The 22,294-nt window shown below is 42.1% G+C and overlaps 1 protein-coding gene and 1 long non-coding RNA gene across 5 annotated transcripts in view; one reads left to right on the plus strand and one right to left on the minus strand.

Annotated features, from left to right (window-relative positions):
• The window catches only part of raw (NDT-like domain-containing protein raw), a 71,332-nt gene that overhangs the window by 25,507 nt on the left and 23,531 nt on the right, over positions 1-22,294 (plus strand). For both annotated transcript variants that reach the window (XM_022844264.2, XM_022844266.2), the window contains exons 2-4: positions 3,143-3,457; positions 14,651-14,875; positions 17,062-17,153. In XM_022844264.2, the coding sequence (XP_022699999.1) occupies positions 3,143-3,457; positions 14,651-14,875; positions 17,062-17,153 (632 nt within the window). The remainder of the gene's footprint in view (positions 1-3,142; positions 3,458-14,650; positions 14,876-17,061; positions 17,154-22,294) is intronic.
• LOC111266633 (uncharacterized) overlaps positions 1-22,294 on the minus strand; it is a 55,087-nt gene that overhangs the window by 16,212 nt on the left and 16,581 nt on the right. For 2 of the 3 annotated variants that reach the window (XR_015313522.1, XR_002684190.2), the window contains exons 1-3: positions 20,625-20,786; positions 19,611-19,825; positions 1,786-1,838 (exon numbers count right to left, since the gene is read on the minus strand). This is a non-coding gene — a long non-coding RNA (uncharacterized LOC111266633). Of the gene's footprint in view, positions 1-1,785; positions 1,839-19,610; positions 19,826-20,624; positions 20,787-22,294 lie in introns of those variants that run through there. The other variant, XR_002684189.2, reaches the window with a different exon arrangement.

Consider the following 22,294-nt stretch of genomic DNA (forward strand, 5'->3'; position numbering starts at 1 on the left):
TAGTCGGGTCGAACCCGATACGCTCAATGGGTGGACTACTTGTAACTATTGCGATACCGATACGCAGCAAACGCCCAAGTCTTCACAATCGCGAACTGGTTAAACAAGCCGAAGGCTTATGCGTTCAGTGTCTTAAAGACAGCGTTAGTTGGAAGATCATCCCTAAAAACAGCCTAAGCTTCTGATGCTCCTTCATTTTCCCTGATTCATTTTCCCTGTAATGCATAGATAGGCACCACCGATACAAATCAATAAACGGATCTTCTATTCACATGTAATGCTGATGCCGCATTAAGGGTCTAAGTGCAAGTCGCTTAGGCATCAACCAGCGAGAGCTGTGCATGCGCGTCTGAAGCTTCTTCCGATCATGATGAAGCGGAATCACACCGTAATACCGAAAGTAAAAATACATCATCATCATCATCACCATCATCATTATATCCATGTTAAGGAAATGTTGTTATTTCGATTGATTTTTAATTGCTGCTATTACTGTAAGATGGACGAGGAACGAGTCGCAGTTAGTGTATGAAGCATGACCGCGCCAACACTGGCCTGAGATGTACGCATATGCGAAAGGAAGTTGGACGTTAACGGGAGTACGACCGTGTGGATACGTGCGCCAAACCAGATGACGTATACTATGTTGTTCCTGTTTAATGTCGGATGACATGGGAGGGTGGAGCACCGTTACTACTTCGAAACGCGTCAAACGACGCCCTAGAACCGCAGCATATCCTCATGACAAAGGTATATAGGACGACAGCGTTAAATCAGTATATAGCAACGATGGGCTTCTGTTGTTCCGCCGTTGTGCAGCCGTCGAGTTGCCTGCGAATCATTTGCTGAACCCTTTCATCACTCATGAGCCGGCTAAGAAGATCGAGGAAAAACAACTTTGCTAAAAGCTTCCACTGGTCGTGTCCACATGCGCTCGATACACGGCCAGCCACTCAAGCGGGTCGAACAATGATCGGTTTGAAGTGGGATATTTCAATTGCAGCGCTGTCACTTCCATTAGCACCGTTCCAACCGCCGACGATGCTGGTAACAATGGTAGCGTACGCATATCAGATTTGATGGACGCCGTTGGCAGGCTACTGTGACGTTGTACACGTGTTCCGAAGCTATTCGTCAGCCGGATTCATTCACGCATGGTGTACGCGTATCGACGACTACGATAAAAGCTACGGCAGCAGCAATGAACTACGTTAAACGTAGTAGATTAGACACATATCAGTTGGCTCGGAGGCGTCAATGAACACCGGCTACAGCAGATACGTATCGTTAATGAATGAGACTGCACAAGGTAACCTATGGGACTGGCACCTATAACATAACAAAAGCGTCTTTGCAAAATGCCGAACCGATATGATTTGAACGAACGATTGAGTTGTGCCTAATCGTGACGGGTATTATGATTGTGTGTGAAGTTACCGCAGATCAACGGCGATAGATCATTGCTATTAACGACAGCAAAAAACATTTTAGTGGTGATGATAATGTAATTTCTAACTTACTTCATCGGAGTCCTGTTAGACATATTCCAATGATAACTTAGTGCCATTTTTAATTTCAACAATTACCATAACGGTACTTCCCTGCTCTGCAAGCAAACTGACGCGATATGAGTAGCTTAGGAAAAGGGGATATATTGCTACAATATGGCTAAACGATGCATTCTGACAGCATCAAATCAACAGGTAGCCTACGCTAACGCTACGTCAATGACCGTATTTTTGCTATTCATAGCAGCTTCAATGTCATCCAAAAGAATACACCTACCCTGCGGAGCGAGGGACCGCCCCGCTTTTCGCCGTCCACAAACGCTTGGAGACCTTTAAAGAGGAACAAAGTTACAAATTAAAAAAAAATTAGAAAATAATAATAAAAACCACGTTCTAAAAAAAGACATGCGCTGCTTCGTCTACGCATATGTCCCCTCTTACAGAACGTGGATTAGGCTTGCATCAAACACGAGAAGCAATGCGCAAGTCTTCATGTGATAAACACACGAATTCTGTACGCGTCGCAAACATGTTAGGTAGCTCAAGGTGCTGTCTTCCACGGAGCTGGACATTTGTAGCGCCCGATTGATAATAGGTCGTTCGCTTCTGAAACGATCCGCTTTTGGCTAAATTTTACCCAAACATTTACATATGCATCTATTAGGGAGTATGGGTAGAACCACAAATGGGTTGGATAGCGAACTAATAGCCACATACGATCCAGCGATCACCGTCAATCGATTGCAGTGGATTGCGGTTAGCGGAGAGCGTACTGATGCAAGACAGGCAATATATTGAAGCTAAAACTCAATAACAATCAACATGATGTCATCAACAATAAATATTGCCTCATTATTCAAGTGACCAGCTACTTAGTTTTGAGAGAAAGCCCTCTACCGCTAGTAATGCTCATGCTACAAAAAAAAATAATCGCCTCTTTTAGATGACTGTACGATGCGCTAATTTTCACCATGAGGTACCTGTAAATATCGGAGATATTTCTGGGGAATTAAATTTTCGGCAATGTCGTGAACGGTGAATACGGTGTGGAAATTGCATAGTTACAGCCGTTGATGAGCGATACTTCATAGATTTTCGGACAGACAATGTAAAATGACATGCGGACTATTAGGTTTGTATAAGCACCGGACGTACTGTGACGAAAAGATGTGACATTTGGTTTAAGCTCACTGGGACGTTTATTACCGTTAGCAAAAGGAAGAGCTTGTGACGTTAGAGAGCATCTTCCCTGTTGCTCTGGAATTTCACAACAGTATCTCATTGCGGCAGACGTACGTATGTGAGTGACAGACCTGCACAAAATGGTGAAACGGGCCCATAGTTACTATAACGCTCTTAGGAATAGACAGACCCTTTTAACACATACAAGTGATGCCGTTCTCTAAAGTCGTTTGCGTGATAACCTCGCAACGTTTATATTGTGATTGGTATCGTGCGCTATTTAGATTACGTTGCAAGACCAATATTGTCATTACACATTGACGCGTGTGTTCGTTATGTCCCGTACGAACCTTAGTTTTACCGGCAAAGCTTAAATCATTTCTAATTGAAATTTCTAGGCATTGTTATCAAAAGTTGCAGTAGAACAACTAACAATTAACAAACATTTGCAGAGGCCCGACAGACCTGGGGGTAACGGATAGTAAGCCAGTCACGCCCCCACGAAGACCGAAAAAACACAGCAAAGGCAGCAGCTCTGTTCCTGCAGGATCTCCACAGCAGAGGATATTCTCAAATATTCCTTTTCCTTCTGCTGCTGCTGCTGCTTCTCCTATTGCTGCTGTGTCTTCGTCGTGTTCAAAAGACAGTAGCATTAGCGGCTGTAACAACAGTGAGGACGGGCCCGGTTGCAGCTCTGAAGGCCGAGGAGATCGACAGCGTATTGCTAGTGACGAGAATGAGATACGACCTCTCGGAAATTTTACAAGGTTAGTTTTTTCCATTGTTTGCCCACTAACTCGTTCCTTAAACATTGACATCTGTGAAAAACTGTCCCTCCTCGCATCAAACTCGACAAGAAAAAAACACAATTAATTTTCAAAGTTTCTTTGCCGCAGACACGATTTGCTCTCGATCTGTATTCAATAACGAGCTTCTAACAAATTCTCCGCCTGCGTTTGTAAAGGACGTTGGCAAGCGTCAGCTGACTTAAATATGAACGCCTTCTTGAACGCATCATATACGAGTTATTACGGCTACTCTACCATAACGAAATTAAAGACGTAAAGTTTTACTGGGTGTAGCCCTTCGGTACACCTACACTGACATAGTGATAGCAAAAGAATAACGCGACAACCTGTAACAACATTGTAACTGCCCCCTGTTGAAACAGAGATCAAAACGATTTCTGGTCAGCTGGCAGCACTAGATATTGTCAATGTTTAGAAAACATCTTCTGAGTGAACTAATGTCGCGAACGGCACCGGAGCTTTGAAACGACAAATTTAAGTTGAGAACTAAGGATTCAATTACTTACTTCAAGGTCTTAAGGTCGATTTCGATGACGATTGCGGTGCGTTCGTTAGCCAATCACCATTTGGCTAATTGATGATTGTTGCCAAAAATATAAACAATTTCAGCTACTCGTGTGGCTACGGTTAACTTGAGGCAATCCGAGTAAATATTTGTACTCCACGGTTAGCATAGGTAGATTGGGTAACGTTTATTGTAAGTAATAATAACAACAACAACAACAACGACAACAATATAACGCCATGTTAGTTTGTAGCCGGGGGAGCAGAAATGTGTCATTCTGAATAGCCAGATGCAATATATGATGATACATTGGCTCGCAAAACCTACCTCGACGTACCGCATTTATATACCGTAGCCGTCTGCTGTTCGGTTGCATCACGGCATACTTTATGAATCAACGTTTTATAACGTTATTTTTTGTTACTGATAATGACGTGAGCAATAGGTGGACAGATGCAATGTTTTACCACAAAACAGGTGCGTATCCGCTGTCGTCGTCGTAGTCGTCTCCTGATCATTGAGAGGTCTGGGTTACGTGACGAAAGGTTGTTACCAGGTGCTGGGACCCAAACAGGCTCTTGGATTGTATATTTCGAGCCTTTATTTAGGCTCGATAGACTTATACGTATTAGACGATCGGTCAGACACGTCCTCTGTCATCACAGCCACATCTCTGATCATCGTTAAATGCCGCATGCTGACACCCTATTACGTATTGAAATTCTACGTTTCGCCGTGGCAAATATTTGTCGTTAGACTGTAGCACTATCGATTTGGTATCCATCGCATCCTGCTATAAATTGTGCACTTAGTTATCTATTAACTGAACCCTGCTGCCGTATAAAGATTTATTTGCGTAAAATAATATTTCGGACGCTGGTGTCCAAAGTGTCTCACATTTTAACTATAGCGCCATCAATTTATATAAATTGTACTAAAATGACGTTCGTCCCTAAATCGTAAAATAAATGATTTACTCTTACATATGGCGCGTTCAATTATATTGTGGTATAGAACAGCAAGCAAACTTCCCACGCGCTCAGCATCAGCATTATAGATATCTCTATAGGGGAAATGAGGGAGCCATCTTAGTTGAGGCCGACGGCGCCTCGCATATTGCGCCGTCCACCGCAAACACATCTGCGGCGTAATTTTCAAACAATAATTCATATTTTTTCGTACATCTATCCCTACTTTTCGCTACGGTTGCTATTTATCTAGCCTTCGATGCTTTCTAATCTTCCTAAGATACCTGAACCGTGAAGATAAGGGTCTATAACGAAGAATACACAATAATCATGTACACCGCCTCACAGTTATTTACCTTAATAAAAAGGCTTCTCTGTAGTTTATTGACATTACTAAGTGCGTTAATCGACAGCGTGCGTGTATTTTATGCCGTCCCAATTATTGTCAACAATAGTCAAGCGAGCAGTGACCTGTTTGGCCATTCGGACGACCATTCGCAGACAGTCATCGCAGGGGTAGCGGCGGGCCAGACGAGGCTGGACGGCTAAAATCTTTGCCTGTCTGCCGTCCCACAGCGTCTCCAATCGGAGTAAACCTTGGTTCTTACTTCCAGCTGCTCCATTCGTATGACCAATATGATTATATTGTATATTGGCTTTTCTGCTGCGGGAGGCATGCAAAGATTAGCGACTCTTTAGCGCTGAAACAATGAATCGACTTTAACTTGGGTCTCTCCATTCCGAAATGTACGATTGCTAACCACATCGAGTGCCCCATAGTGAATCTTCCACAGCATCAGGAGCAACTTTGCGGAAGAAGCAACAGAAGCCGGCCCTGTATAGGTCTTAACTACACTAGGGCAGCCGCTTGGCCTGTCTCCTAGTCTGGTTTCCCACGATACGTTGCAGTATTTTATGGCGACGCAAGTAAATATGCTCACACGCACTGCTTGCATCAGCTGTAGCGAACGATAGCGAATGACCCATTAACAGCTCTCACTTTTTGTATAATTTTCATTCATTGACTTACGCAGGCACCGTCTCAACTTTAAGGCTTTTCGCACGTATGACAGAATCCAATGGTAGAAAAATAATAGGCAGATTGTTCCGTTCTATATAGAATTTTATAGATATATAGTCTATAAAAAGTATATAATCCAGCAGCGTAATATTCCCAATGAACAATCACATCGATATTCTTGCTGCAGCTAGGAATCGTAAGGCTCAACGAGCAAGGGATATAAATTTGACAAAGCGGGTCGCAATAGGTTGTCGTATATAGTAAGAAAAATTGTCGTAGGCACCTATCCGCGACTATGCCCAATGAGTGACCTGTAAGTGCGCAGTTTTCTAGCTATAACAAACCAGCAAACAGGAAAGCGGTGCCCGTTTACTGAAACACCCAGAACCCAGTTTGAGTAGAATACAAATTAATTAAAGTCGTGTATTACTCTTTCAGTGTGTGTTAACATGTCGCGTTTCGACGCGCTAGTTCCAATCGCGTCATGGCGAACCAAGTACGTCTTGACTTGAAGAATATTTGGATCGGAAATGATTAATTTACGTTATGCAAAAGTGCAAAAATATCCATCTTTGGCTATGCTTCAAAAATTTTTCGCTCAAAAAAAATCGACAGCTGGTTCCAAACTCGGAATAACTATTAACTGACATACCTGTTTATATAATGGGATAATACCATTCCGACATATCAAAGCCGCTATATGCATGTTTCTAGGATTACGAGTGGTCGAAAATCCTAGGCATTAATTCAACGGGAATCATTAGGGTTAAGAACACATACGAGTCAGCTTAGAGCTGAAGGATTATGTCCCACAAGTGAACCGTCAAGAACGGAATTCAATATCAACTTTGTCCTTAAGGAAGACCGTTAATTTCTACGATTTCTAAATTGTGCTAACCTTCAGCGCACTGCTATCAGTGAACCTCTCACGTACGTGCGAGCCTTTTTTTTTTTCGTTGCCTTTTAAATATGTATGTTTATTTATCGCCGGCATCTTTCTCAAAATACCCCTTTCTCAGAGCTAGATGAAAGCAGCGTTTGCAGTCCGTAGGTCCTAAAAGCGATCAGAAAGCTGGTGAAAAAAGATAGAATATCTTGTAGTGTTCTGTCGTGAGACATCAATGCCAAACTACGAATTCGGAGAGGGCAAAAACAATGAGGACAGCTCCGAAACCACAGCAGGATACACGCTCATTTCGGTAAGAACGTCCAGTGTATATTAAAGCACGTTGCTTAGTTGAGCCACGGGATTTTCGATTCATGCAGTCGGCCGCTAACGGAGCGGGGCAGCTCAGTAACAATGACTGGTTATTATTATCTGTTTCGCTTCGATAGTTGCCTCTTCAGCCAGAGAGTCTAACCGATCGAAAATTTTAGAAGAAGCGTTGGTGTGTTGTGCGTTGTGAGAAGTCGACGTTGTACATCTAAGCGTTACTGTGGACGCCGACTAACTTAGTGTAACTAATAGCTTGGAGATCCGCATAAGCGGAGTCTTATATCAGGGCAGTTCATCGTGCTATGGTATAGTGAAGAACTCTGCGCGGGCAAAAGCATGATGCCCTCAGAACACGATGTGGGTAAGTAGACCCGATGCTGAGCTTATTCTTCACGTCAACAAAATCGCCTTAATGCGCGCAGAGTTAACTCTCTCTGCTGTCAGCCAGTAATAATAATTAACACTGCTGCAACAAACCTGACATTCTGGCGCTTTTTTCTAGTCAATATCAAACTATCTTCATCTGTAGAACAGAGCATTATTTCACGGCTCGTAGCATTCAAGTAAGAAGGCGCCATTAAAGATAACACCTAGGCGACTAACGGTCGGAGAAACGGACATTTACCGCATTACGTAGAACTATGAGACCGTTTAGCATTCAATAACATAATAGAAAACAGCGTTACGAAGTCGCCACGAAGTATTTATGGCATCCTTATGTTCCCGCTTTGTATGAGCAATATATTGCCAATATGTGAGGTGAACGTTGTGTAAATAATACAGTAACGGAGCACTCGGATCTAGAACTCTTCAAAAAGTAGCAAAAGTACGCCAGTCTGATATTTGCTGATGCGTTTTATAGAATGGTGCATCGCGATCAAGTGAAGAGCAGCTTCATCCATGAAGGTTTTCGCGCCACAAAAGGCCAAACTTAGTTTTCGACTTTCGATTATCATAAGTATGCTACAAGTAGCTCCTATGTAGGAGGTAGCTTCGTTGTGCTAGACTATGGTGCCAACCAGCTGAAGGGTGACTAGAAGCGGCATTCGATATCGAACTTCATACTCAAACGGGATATTCATGCTAGTATAGCAATATTTGTAACCTGCCTATAGCAGCGAACAAATAGGACGTGCTAGTAAGCCATCATTTTCGTCAGGGTGCTTCATCTAAATTGGAACAAAATGTCATACGTTTATACGTTGCGTCTACATCTGAAAATCGATACTTGTATGACATTGGCCTATGCCTACAAAGGCATTTCCTATTGAACCATTCATTCAATGCAACCGCCATTTTTCTAAATAGTCTTCCGATGCAGTGCACAACCATACATCTAGTCGTCGTTAAAACTTTTACCGTTAAACCTTCCGATTGTCTACTGATTTAACAGTAATCGTGAACTGAGATTAATGTGGTTTTCACAGGCTGTCAAGCTGCCTAGAGGTCTCGTCTCATCAAAGTTTTAATGGGACAAAATTTTCACTTCAGTTTATACAGCACCTTTTTTTGTTTGCAGTATTGCAGTTTTGTAAAACAGACGTGACGCCGTTCTTGCACGTTTGTGCTCTTCGTTATGACAAAATAATAAAAGCATAGCTTTGGTACGCCAAAGTGGATTATTACTAGGGTGATGGACAAATCGTTGATGCTTTCTCCGACTGTCTTTCTAGCGCTAGATATATTCTGGTCAGGGATGAATCGAATACGGCCAGATGGTCTATGCTCAAAACGGTTTCTGTAAGTGATCCGGCGTGCTCGCCTATTCCTTGTGAGTCTTTTGGCTTTTACGTCTTCAAATATCTGTCGGACTTTGTGCAACACCTGCGGTTACGTGATGCATCTTCAACCTAAGAAGAACTTGCTTTTGATAGCAACAATGGCAAAATCAGACTCATCCGCTACGAAGAATTTTACCCAGTTTTAACAAAGCACCCTGGGCATACAAAGGTCCATAGGTGTCCTATAGTTATATTTGCTTTAATTTCCCGTGTTATATTTACTAATGATGTACCACTGTATTGACTTGTAGAGGATGAGTTGAGTACGTCACACAATACGGAGATAACACATCTAATTCGTTATAAATTATAAGGTTGATTAACTTATCATTGGCTTGATCTCAGTAGTTTAAAAAATCGCGACTTTTCACACTATAAGCCGTTTTATTGCATCACGCCTTAGCAATTTAGGAAATTTACTATTACGGATTAGTTTGACCGATTTGTCTTGATAAGATGGGTTTGGAAGAAGTATCAATAGGTTGTAGTCCAGAGCTTGGCGTGGTACTCATACAGCTCAGGCTAATCCAACAAGGCTTTTAGGGTGCATACAAAAAGATTCAATATATTTTTGTACAAAGATTACTAGTTTGCAAGTTCATCAAAAAAAAAACTGCACGCTAGAGCTAGAGGGATACCGTCTACAAGAACTTTACATTTTGTCTATAAAGATAGTTCAAAGAAAAGAAGCTGTAGCTAGGATTAGCTAGCTGTAGCTACGTTACATTTTTCTCAGTGTGTGTGTGTGTGTGTGTGTGTGTGTGTGTGTCTGTTAAAGTTTTCCGTATGACAGGTCTCGGATGCGTAGTCTCTTTTGCCACATTTTCGTTAACTTTCGCAGAAACCTTGTCATCAATAATCGAATATTCTCGTTGATTCTATTGGCTAGAGTGATTAGAAATAAAAATTTTACTCACTAATAGAAGCGCAATAGCCTTAATTTTATTTTAAGGCCTATTATACCATGTTGGTTTCTTTTCAAAAGATCCTAAAAGGATTCGGTGAATGTTGTTGTGGTCGTTTTACCGTATAAAGGTCTAAAAGCTACGAAATATTATAATTTCGCCATGGAAACAACTGCAATATTCACTGGACATTACCAAAATAGGCTTGCGTGATGGAAAGAGGCCGCTTTTGTGAGTATGATAAACTTGCCGTCAAAGCAGCAGTAGAAAAATATTTCTGAAGTTCAGTAAACATCTCTAAAAAGGCTTTCGCTATAGAAGAGGCTGACCTCTTTTTCGGCATGCCCACTTCCCCTGGGGCAAAATAGTGCACGGCGTACAATTTATTAAAAGAACCTAATATCTACATTGAAAACACTGCAATGAATTAACACCTCAACATAATCTTACTACAGCCGCACTTCCGTTGATTATCTCTAAATCGAGTAGCTCGTGTACGGCAAAATGCTAAAAATATATGTGCGATATAAATACAACCGTTTATATGCAATTTAGCAATTTTTCATTGATATAAACACTGTTTGTGTGTGTGTGTGTGTGTCTATGCGACCTGGTACCCGGTATCTGGGCCAACATCGGTCTCTCTTATCGACTTGACACTTGAACCAGCGAAAAGATTGCTATCTCGAATCATCCACCTAGTTAAACAGCTAACGGGACCTTGTCAGTTCTGTGACCTTAGTGGTACCCATTCTTGCTTGTCTTCCATTATAATTTTATTTCTCTTTGAAGTGTTTGGCACCCAGCTCCCAGTGGAATCAGGTAGCTGTCGTGACGCAGCAACGAGTAGATCCTGGTACGCGCTGCTCAAGTAAAAAAAACTTATTATGTGAACGATATAAAGTACATTTATGAAGGTACAAGTCAACCAAAAGTAGTTTTTCTGTAATTGGTGTAATTGCTATCGGCTTTTGTGTTTTTGTTTTGATGCACAATTATCATTTTTAGCCTCCTAATCGTAAACTTCAGCATCACTGGGCAAGAAATGGGGCTTCGGTCAACATATCCGTCGGTATCATCTGAATTTTGCACGTTTTTACACCAGAGAAAATAGGCAAAGCACACATTCAACGGGCGTTTAGTATAATCATTGTTTGTGTAATTGCTATAATAATCAAGAGAGCTAGTACAGAATAACTAAACTCTGAATTTTATGCGGTTCATGCGATTTTACCGATGGCAACGGTCATTTGAAAGAGTTCCTTAGAAGGGCTTTTTTTTTTAATCATATAATAATTATCGAGATGTTGTATGATCACCCTTATCGTTCTGTTGGGCATCTTACACCTGTACTCTAAGCCCAAGCTACAGATATCTCATGGGCACAATCACGTACGATATCGCCACATCTAGCCATGTCGTTAAGCACTTTCTCTACTGATTCATTTCCAATCGTTCTTAAAATTGTCCTCCCATGGATTCCATACTAGCAGTGACCACTTAGCAAAACTCGCTGTAACGGTCGATCTCTCAATAATAACAAGTAGAATGGGATCCGAGGCGTTGGGAGATTACGTTAGAGAAACGTGTTATAGCTTCATTTATCGAGTTCACCGTTGATTTTTTTTATGACGTATACAAATATCTGTAATTGATGTTTTTTTTTTCTCTAATAGTAAGCACCGTCTAAATAAATATGCTTCATCGCACATTGTCCTATCATGTGACCTGTTTTGCTATTGATGCAATGCGGGACGGATAGATGGACTAGACGGACGATTGCGTCTGCCTTTAGGCGTCATTGCTATAGTAAAAGCACTGCCCGCTCCTCCACTAGTTCTTTGCCTGCGATTGTTCGCTCGACCCGAACTGAGAACGATTCGAGCCGTCGCACTGTCGTGTGTCTGGCTGCCTCGCGCAGGTCATGCACCCGCAGTTGAAGGAGCGTCGAAGGCAGCGGGCATAGGCGGTACGGTGGCATCAGATGACACAAGTGACGATGGCTACTCATTCTGCTTGATGAATAAGGCTACGCAATCGTGGCCGCTCGTGCCTTAACGCTACCTATCGGCTGAGATTGGGCTCCAGACATGTGCTATTATTGACAGACGGCGGAAACACGAAACCCGCAGATTGCAGCAGGCCAAGAAGGCGGAAATAGGCGGAACCGCTGAAAGTGAAAAGGCAACTAACGGGGTAGATGCTCCACCTTGCATAGCTCGAAAGATTTAATTATAGAGAAAAAGCAAAGCTTGTCGACAAAGAATCTCTTTGAGAAATTTTTGTGATAACGGCTACGATCTTCTAATCCTTAATTGTAACTGGAATTGATAAAGGAAGTTGCAACAGAAAGTTGATTGAGATGACTTCAGGTAACTGGCTGATTCATAGAGGCCGTCTGTATAGCTATCAAAGATTAAAAAAAGACAAAAACATCACCCCGCAAACCCTTGATTACAACTAAATGGAAACTCAATGTGTCAACTATGGCTTGGTTAGACAGTAGCGGGGACAGTTTGTTTTGTTACTTCACCTGTTGTGCCAATTTCTACTTTTCGTTTAATATGCAGGCTGTCAGGCAGTACGTCAGATGGCTGGCTCTTTCCAGCACGGCATGAAAGAAGAACTGTGCAGGGGGCCCGAACCTAGACCGCCATTTGCTCCAAAACACAGGAGCCACTATGTGATTAAGTTTACCTAGCATATATATATATATATATATATATTATGGGATGGAGCGGTTTTTAGTTCAACAGTTTTAAAGCTATTGTCTGAAACTGTGCTATTCTAGCGGGATTGTGATGTCTCGCTGATACACATAGCCAACATTTCAGTAAAATGCATAAGTTGATCTAACTAGACCATTTTGATTGCAATGGGCCAAAGGCATCTAAAACGTCTCGAGAGACATTACCACGTTGGAGATTTGAGGAAGGGCCGGTTAAACTAGTTAGGCGCTTCTCTGGTACCGTCTCAAGTAGCATCCAGTAGCCTGGAAACTCTGTTGTTTGTTCATCCACCTCAGGAATAAAACGCAATATATTGTAGTAAAACAATCATTAAGTACCGACTGCTAAGTTCAACAATTCGTAAATCGCTTAATATATTTGGGAATTACGCCCCGCACGAATTTTTTTTTCGTAGGCTTAAAGCCTACGAAAACAAAAGCCTGTCGTAGAGTTCACATCATCTTCCCTAAGGCCTACCTGTGCAACAATCTAATAAAATAGCGAACAGCCATCCACCGGCAGCTGGCATTGATTTTCGCTCGGAAAAACATTAGGACACATCTATACACATGTTGATGATTTCTTACTTGTTTAGATTACACGTGACGGAATGAATTACTGCATCTCGTTTAATCTAAAGACGAGTGCCGAGAACAAACGTGCTTGCTTGTTGTGGGACTTTTACGGCAGGGAATACGTAACGTGACGTAGCAGTGACAAAGGCTGATTTATTACGCTCTCGTTCGGATCGTCCATTATAGCTTTTTATATTCTCGCACAATATTCTTTTTGTTAAACCGCTCTTGCGGTGGGGAGAACGACCCGGGGGTCAATCCCTTTTGTGTGTATTCGTAGTCTACTTAAAACTGATCTAGCTTGAAAATATGATCACTTCTTCCCCATTTCATCACAGTGCGCTTTCGGCTTTCGAGGTCAACCACATTTCCGTCTCAACTCCTTATCAAGCTCGTCTCGAACACAAAGTAGATTTATTTGTCTCTGCCTTGTTCCCGCAATGGAAACCATTTTGGTACGACAATTTTGCGAGTTCTCATTTCAAGGCCGATACGAATTCTACCAGAACTGAATTCTAACCGAAACACGCGATGCAGCAACGACAAATTGACAAGTCCGATGATCACGTTTGCGGATCATTTATACCCCGGGTGAAGTTCCGACTCTCTTCCCTTTCGCCGAGCCATGAATGACAACATGAGGCCGAATACACGATTGTGTTTACATTGTTAGAAGTAACAACAGTAATAACGATTGCATCTGATATCTACGTGTTTAGGGATCAGCTGTCGATACAGACTAACAGCATGCACAGCTGAAGGTCAGAATTACTTCCGTGGGCATCATTGTGCCTTCGATGTAGCTGTACGGTAAGCTATGCGTCAAACACGAGCAATGGAGCTCACATCCTATTAAAAAATTGGTGAAGATCATAAGTTGTTTTAAAGTGGTAACGGAGGCGTACTTCAGGACTGCGAGCTCCGCCTAATCGTGCATAGTCAGCTATCATCCATATCATCGTTGTTGGAAATAACTTTTAGAAGCATATGCCTGTTGCTCGATACATCCACAGGCGGAATGAGCGAAGTAGTGATGTCGTTAAGTTGAAGTCCGCATTTACTTTAATACACGCTGAGCTACAATGCAGACACGGGTTGATATACAATACTCATTATACAATTATCGTATCTAGGCGACACGCTCCTGTCAATGGAGGTGAGCCGATGTAACGTTTGACTGAAGCGGGAACAGTTTTGAACCAAGGAAGGAAATAGCACTTCCTTCCACATCAATTACTTGTAGATTCGCTCCCTGTCTATCGAAAGTAAGAGAAGTGCAATGATCAAACATTTGTTTGATCTCAATATGTACTGGAGGGTGCTTTTGTGTATGTCGTGACTGTTGTTCTATGCGATGCGTGTTACTCTTATGTTGAAAATATCCTTCATATATTGTAGTTGACTTGGTAATATTCGTGTCGTCAATATCGTCGCCTTCGTTTGGGTTACAGGCGTGCGCTTGAAGTCTGGAAGAAGTACGTAGGCTCAACTCAGACCACCACGAGTGACTGTCAAACTATTAATCTGCTCTTTCGGGGAATGGAGGTGATCCCGTTACAAGCGCAGTTGCACGAAATGCTCCAGCTTAGCCGTAAGACTCGTCGCCACACCGATACCTATCTCAGCTATGGCGTCTTCTCGTTCTACGTTGCGGAAATGAAGTACTCGGAAAAGATGTAAGTTTAGTGATAAGCGTAATGCTAATTAGGGGAATGATTGACGCGCATTCGATGTGTATTTATCGCTGCTATGTGGATAAGACGCGTGAATCTGGATGTCGCGGATCAGAGCTATCGAATCAGAAAATGCAACTTCGGAATGGGTACGTTTAGATCATTCGTGCTGTGTTTATGTTGGGAGATAATAAAAAAGCAGAAAAACTAGTTTCATGATTTGGTGGAGGATCAATCTTGCATTACTTTCTCAGAAATCAGGGATTTTATAAAGATTAATATTAGTCAATGGTGAATGTTATGCGTAGCCGAAACATGATGTGTCTGGAACAATGGAGAATATTAACTTTATTCGGACGTTCAAGCTAGAACCAGTCGCGAATGCAGATCAAGTACTGTTTGAAAAATTTAGTACAGCTTTATTATGAAATTCAATCGGAGAATTGACTACCTAGAAACGTTTCTTCTGAGACCTAGTGTCTATGACGGCATGCTACACTGCACTGCAGGCGTTTTGGGCATTCAGGGTTTCCGATGTCGCCTTACAAAAAACCTTGTACCTTTTGTGCCTTAAGCACTCGCAAAATCGGCCCGGAAAGAATCCAGTAGCCGAAGACAGGTTACATTTCTATTGCTTGTCGATTGCAACATGACTTCCCGTGTTGCAAGTGACCCTACGAAGCGAGCATACAGGCCAAACTATCTTTTAGTTAATTCAATTGCACTTGTGTATAAAAAGCTCTTGCATGTGAAAATGTGCAACAACCTTGATGTAGTTCATACTGTATCCAATGTAGAGAAAGACGTTCTTGGTTTCTTGCTGAACTCTTAATGGTCCTCGTTACAGATAAGTTTTCTGTGTTTAAAGTTACACTCGAAATGTAGACTTGACTAGATGGTATTGCTGGTCGTTACGAGTTCGAAACTTTGATGTTATCGAAGGAAAGACCTTGCTAAGCTTGCCGTTCAATCACGTTTTAGTAAGCTTTCCCACGAATCGCCCACACCATGGATGTTTCGCTTTGTTTACGCAGCCTCGTGTCGCTGCACTGTTCCTTGGTTTTTTTTAAGGGACTTCTTAAATTTATAATGGGATTACTAAACGTTTGTACCCAATACGGCAATAATAAGTAACTAGACACGATTTAAGTAAAGGTTGGTGAAAATCGTGTTTCGCCCTTTGAGTGATATATTATTGAAAACGACGGGTATTGCCCGATATGGTCTTGATACATGTTCGACAAACGAATGTCACTTAGTTTCATCCTATATTTTCGAAATAATGCTATTTTATTTCATCTTTTCTCGCAGTTCGTCTACCTGAATTGCTAACCATATCAGTTCATTAGAAATTCACTATCAAAAGTTTCAACTTTTATTCAAAAAACGTGATTTGAAACAAAGCAGCCCACCTATGGAGGATCTAGAATAACGGAAATCTGGTGTCTATTAAAGACCAATTTCAGCAAAATTTCTGTCTGTGAACCGCTGCTTCGAAAATCGAGATACGACCGGTTTCTTGGGAAAAATACAGCGCGCACAGCATACTACCCGGTACACTCAGTTTATGAATTACTATTAACTTATCACAAAATATGTACACTATTTTCATTCATAGGTTCGTGAGCTATGTGAATGAGTAAACCTGACCTATCAACGCGGTTTGTTGACACCACAGCCTACTTTTTCTCTTCCCCTCCGTCTTTTGTATTCTATTATGGTTCGCAGATGTTGCGCCTGACCTGAAGGTCTTTGATCTCATACCGATTTCATCATCAACATCGTAGGTCCTATCGTAAAGGGTTACTCCGGTACAAGACACAACACGCTTGAAAAACTCGACGTTGCATTCTTATTCGACCTAATATAGTAGCGTTGATTGTAATACGCGCCTCGAAAATGGGCCAACTCAATCGGTATGAGAAAATTCGAAGATTATTCAGGGGATTAGCACTCGTCTTTAGACAACTCAATAGTATCGAAAGTCATAGTGTGATGACTGAGCGTAGAGGTAACTTTTTTGCAAGGATAAATTTCGCTCAAATAAAAAGGAACGAACATAAATGATGATAAAGGGGTCATTTTAATGATGATTATAATTAAACCCCCTGAATAGATACAGAGCGAACGGCGTCTTCGGCGTATGTTGTCCACTACATCGTGCCGTTTCGTATGTGTATCGATTGCAGAACCCGCTGCAACCCTTGTCGCAAAATTTCGTGCGGTTCCCCGTCGCTTCGTAAGGCGTGCCGGTCGTCTTCTCAACATTCCTATTATGACGGTAAGGTTCCTCAAAGCGTCCGTGTTCTATTACAAGCAACTAACTCTTTTAGCTGTTTGTAGGAGGAGACAAAAAGTACCTTGAAATGGCTCTATTCTATTAGATGTTCCAGCCGTTTGAGAACAGTGTGACATGATTGCCAGGTGTTGTCTTTCATCAAGCAATGCTGCATAACAGAACTCTTCGAAGCTTCGCTCAGATTTGGCATACGGCTGCAGTTGCTACAGGTAATACTATATTCGAACTTAATAGAAAAATGACCGAGCCATACTGTAAGCAAAGCAAAGTTCGCCGGTTAAGAGATCACTAGTGGGAGACTTTGAAGCAGCGAAGCAGGCAGTCAAAAAAGGAATATACACTCCATATAAATAGTACGATTAAAGAAAAAAAGTTGGGGAAGGTGCGTCAGCGCATGTCACTATATAGGTCCGCTCAACTAACTCGATAAATTCAATGCGAGAAATGCTTTGTGAACCGTTCTATTTGTTGATAGAGCTGGCTCTCATAGAAAGCATTGTTACTGATAAAGGCTCTACGAAGGTAGTGTTCTCACATAAACCCTCACCTGTAAATAATTATCGAACCATGCGACTTATCACACAATAGACCCAACTAGTTAATCAGCTAGCGACCATTTTAAATGAAAAAAACATATGATAGTTATCCATATGCGGGTCCGAGTTATCGTGTCACAGCTCTGAAGGGTATTCCGTCTACACCGCTGCCACCCTGTACAAGGCTAAGGAGTAACATAACTGGAATGAGTTGCTATCCTATCTTTATTTTAGGGCTTATAATCTCGAAATCAGCTTGCTAGATTCCATGATCACTTCGAAATTTACGTAGTCTAGTACTGCTGTTAGGTATTTTCTCAGACAGCTGGGCCCCAACAACATTTTCTTTGCCTGGCTTCAAACTTGTGTTCACCTACCATAGGTGATGGCCTAAGTTTGAAGCCAGTTACCACTGAGCGGCCAAGGAGATAGCAGCCAGCTGTAACAACCTATCAAATCTATTGATTAAATACGCTTTTGTTGCCTGTGTATTCTACCTGCTTCACAGCAAACTTTGATTGTTTAGAAAGCTAGTGATCGTTTTAGCATTATTAAGAACACAGATCATCAAGCATAAGAGTTGTCTGTTAATAAATTGGCAAAAACGCGATACTGACGTTGTTTACGGCTTGTCAAAATGTAATCCTAACAATACTGCAAGAAATCACGGTACTGAATGTGAAGTCAGAGCGGTAGCAGAATGAAGTATTAACTTACCTATTACTAATTTTATCAACGGTCCACGCAGATCGTTATCTATTAGATTAGTTGCCACCCACCGGATTCTCGTAAGTGTTATTTTTTTAACCCTGTTTACCTTCAGTGTGGACCAGTCCGTTCAGGTCAATCGTTGGCATCGTTCCTACTTTTGAATTGATGCTCACGGGTTAATCAAGACATCCTTCACTCAATTGATTCCCCATGAACTTCACACTGGATTCGTAAATAATCTCGCAATTAGAGCCTTGAAGAAAAGGTGTAGGACAGGCTGGCGATGGAGAATCCAACAGAAATTGAGCAGAAAAATCGAAAGGCTTGGCCAGACCGATCGGCCCATTGGGTGAAATTTTAGATAATTGATACATATAAAAAACCAGGTGAAGCTGCAATAGATGTTTTCGAAAGTCAGCGCCAAGCATGGCCTTATACGAGCATAAGGATCCTATCGACTTGGCTTTTACTTATAGCAAGTTCGTCGACAGGACACGTTATTACACTGGCCTACCAGGCTAACAGGGCAAATGAGGTGACCAAACGAGGAGATTATAGATTTCAAGTTGATCGTGATACCATTATTGGTTGGGGTCGTGATAGCGATAATAACTGGAGCAGTGTCATCATGACGATGATTCGCAAACGTTCCATTAGGTAAAGCTAATAATATATATATGGTGAACCGATAGGTTCACCAGCTTGTTAAACCTCTCTCATATGTACGTCGTGTAATTCCTAGTACAATGTATGTGGCCTTTGCAATCATATAACGACCTGATTACCGCAATCGTTAGCTTCGTTGATCTTTTTCGTTTTCCTATTTATCATTATGTTCAACGCACCGTCACGAAAAAAGGCCAATCTAAGCAGTTCTAACCCTATGTCCCGACTGATGCGTATAGACAGCAAAGTTGTCCAATTAATGACCCAAAACTAATCATGAAAGGAACATTGAAAATTACTCGTCTTTTTCTATCCATTACGAGGATTTTCAATTCTAGTAACGTTTAGTTCGCTGGATAGTATGGGATAACGTTAGCTCGCCATATGATTGTCGTTTTCGAACCACTGACGTTGTGTTCTGCCTCAGCCGATAGCAAAACTTCGACCCTTGACAACGGCCTATTCTATTGTTTGCAGCACATTACCCGCTAATAGTTATGCCAGTACTAACAATGTATATACTTACGTGGAGAGATCCAAAGATCGCCTTTATTCAGTGGCGAAGACGTGTTTACCTTGCCAATCTGTGGCGCTAGCTTTAGTGCGAAGCGCTGTCAAATACAAAAGAAATAGCAAAATGCTGTTTTCTAGCTTTGATGTCTATTTCTGTTTGCTGCTACCTTTTCTGCCTGTTATTTTGCTTAGTGGGCACGTTGTCTGTCACAGGTACTCGTCGGAAGACTGTAACAAATATATACATACTAGAGATTAGTACACATGTTGTTGTTCTTCTTCGTGGTTTTTTTCTGCTATAGAGAATCTGTTAAGTCCCCCACCGTATTGCCCCACCCTAATGTACACAGTCCATTATAGATCACATATAGTTGCCCTGTCCGTAGACACATATTGGGTTGGACATATATTCCATAAACACATCGACTGCCAAGCTTTGGCACGACCATCAGCTGTCGACGACAAAAGATAATTTGATCTGTCTGTCAGCAATCAATTAAGGATCAGTGCTCGACCTGACATATCGCTTATTATCATGTTTACTCGGTATTACTGCACATGGTGCTATTACAAAATGCTTCTATTCTGCACATCGTCTTTCTATTACTTAGTATTTTATGTGAATAGGTTATAGAATTAGCGTTTGCAACGGCGAATAATAGTGACGTCTGCACGTCAGTGTATCAACAGCAAAGGCTTGAGCGTACAATTTCTTCTCAGTCGCAGCTGGCTTTTGCTGGTAGATGACGGTCGAGTATGACGACGTTACGTAGTGTTTTAGAAAAGCTGAATAGTAACAACAAAAGTTATTCCGCGAGAAGACAAACCTTCTTTGATAGTACAGGAAGTTCGCCTAATTCAGTTACACTGATCAACAGTCGTTGAATGAAGTGTATCTTGAAGAGGTAGTTCTTGTGTCGCCAAAAACCACCGGCTTATCGTTGATAAGTGTGCCTCCTAGCTTACAATACGATTAAACTAACAGCTCGCAACCGAGTACGCATTACTAACTAGGGAACAAGCTCACCACACAGTTCCTCGTTTGAGAATGAAGAGCCGTCTCCTGTCCCAGCACGCTGGCATGACATAGAAGAGCAGTTCGCAGCACAATCGGAGTTAGCCCATGTGTCCATCGGCTATAACGCTTGCCGACCTGTGTGTAGTTTTCGTTTGCCTGTTAAAAGCTGCTTGTAGACATGCTTCTTCTGCCGTGGGTTTTTCTGCCGCGTTGAGCGTCTTTAGCTTTTGGCGCGGTTGTCGTTGGCGGCAATCGTGATTCTCTCGTGATACCTTCTTCCATCCGTTTTCATCTCCTTGGCTTTATTAATGTTAGGGCAGTCATCTTCGCTCCTAATCTACCGTTTGGTCGTTGGCTAGCTGGCTGATAAACATGAAGGAGACACAATTTGACAATTTTCTTCGTCGTTGTTGTTCTACGAGCGCTGTGGCTGTGGCCGCCGTTGTCGGTCTTGATTTTGGTGCTCCCGCCGACGTAGGGTTACTGTTGAAGGTAATGCTGCTGACGCCGATGAATCTGTCGCGGTCGTGATAGCGAACTTCGTAGGATGTTGCTGCAAGCGAACAAGTCGGCATCGTTTCTCCAGCCAAGAAGCAGCATTCAGCGAAACTAGTTCAAATTAATCCGAAAGCTGGACCACAGCGTCGCTCGGCCGGATGCTTTGTATGGGCGCACTTTTTTCCCCGTCACAATTAACAACAACGGCGACAGCGACGCTAAAAACAAAGTGCAATCGAAAGCCAAACCACGTCATCGTGTACCGTGTATCTAAGCGCCCTGTCCACCAGTCGATTTACTTATCTAGGCAATGCAAATTCTGGAACTGTCTTCGGCGTCATTGATGTCGGATCGATCGCATCGCGGCAGTGACATGCCGTTGTCACAGACAAACTTCTTGGCGACGGACTGTCGTCTTAGGGACGTTTTTTGGAACCGTTAACAACAGTTCTGTCGACCTTTCGATCAATGGCGCGTTAATGGCTGCCAACCATTTTTACATGCGTATTGAACACGCATATAGCGAATACTCAGAGTCAACTCATCTCGTGTGCTCGGAAAAAATGTCAGTCCCGTTGACACTGTAGCAAAGATGTCTATAGCAACATGGCTTGTCTAACTTCATCCATTGAATTTGGGAAGAATCGTCACCTCGAGCTTGTCTGCAAGCATTGCGATTTACGAAAAAGCGTCAAAAGTAGGATGCAGACATTTTTTACTCAGAAATCGTTTCTGTTTTCTGGAAAAAATCCAATACAGCTATTTGAAACCCAAGTGAAGTACGTTGAGAGACTTCAAGCTTAAGTCCTACTTGCCCTCAAGTGTATTTCTTATGATATGGTTCTGGACTTATTTTCACATTTTGAAGTCACATTGAAAATGTTCAGTAATTATACCGTTAGGTCTACGAGGAGTTTACGAATGGTCCAATTGATCGGTGCATAGATATTTCAAGGGTATCCCATTGCGCGGTTGGGTTCGGACAGCAAAGTTCTTTCTGCGACGTATGTTTTTTTCCCATTAGCAGGATGAGCCTGGGTCAACTCGTAACATGGACCAGTCGGTACCGTGTCAAACCCGGAAAGTTACCCTGTGTTGAATTATTGGTAGGCTCTCTTGCCTACGCTGGAAATGCCGGACATCACTGCCTCCTTCCGTGCGGAAAATCCATAAAATAATTC

Source organism: Varroa jacobsoni, unplaced genomic scaffold, assembly GCF_002532875.2.
Source record: "Varroa jacobsoni isolate VJ856 unplaced genomic scaffold, vjacob_1.0 scaffold_1104, whole genome shotgun sequence".
Lineage (NCBI taxonomy): Eukaryota > Metazoa > Arthropoda > Arachnida > Mesostigmata > Varroidae > Varroa > Varroa jacobsoni.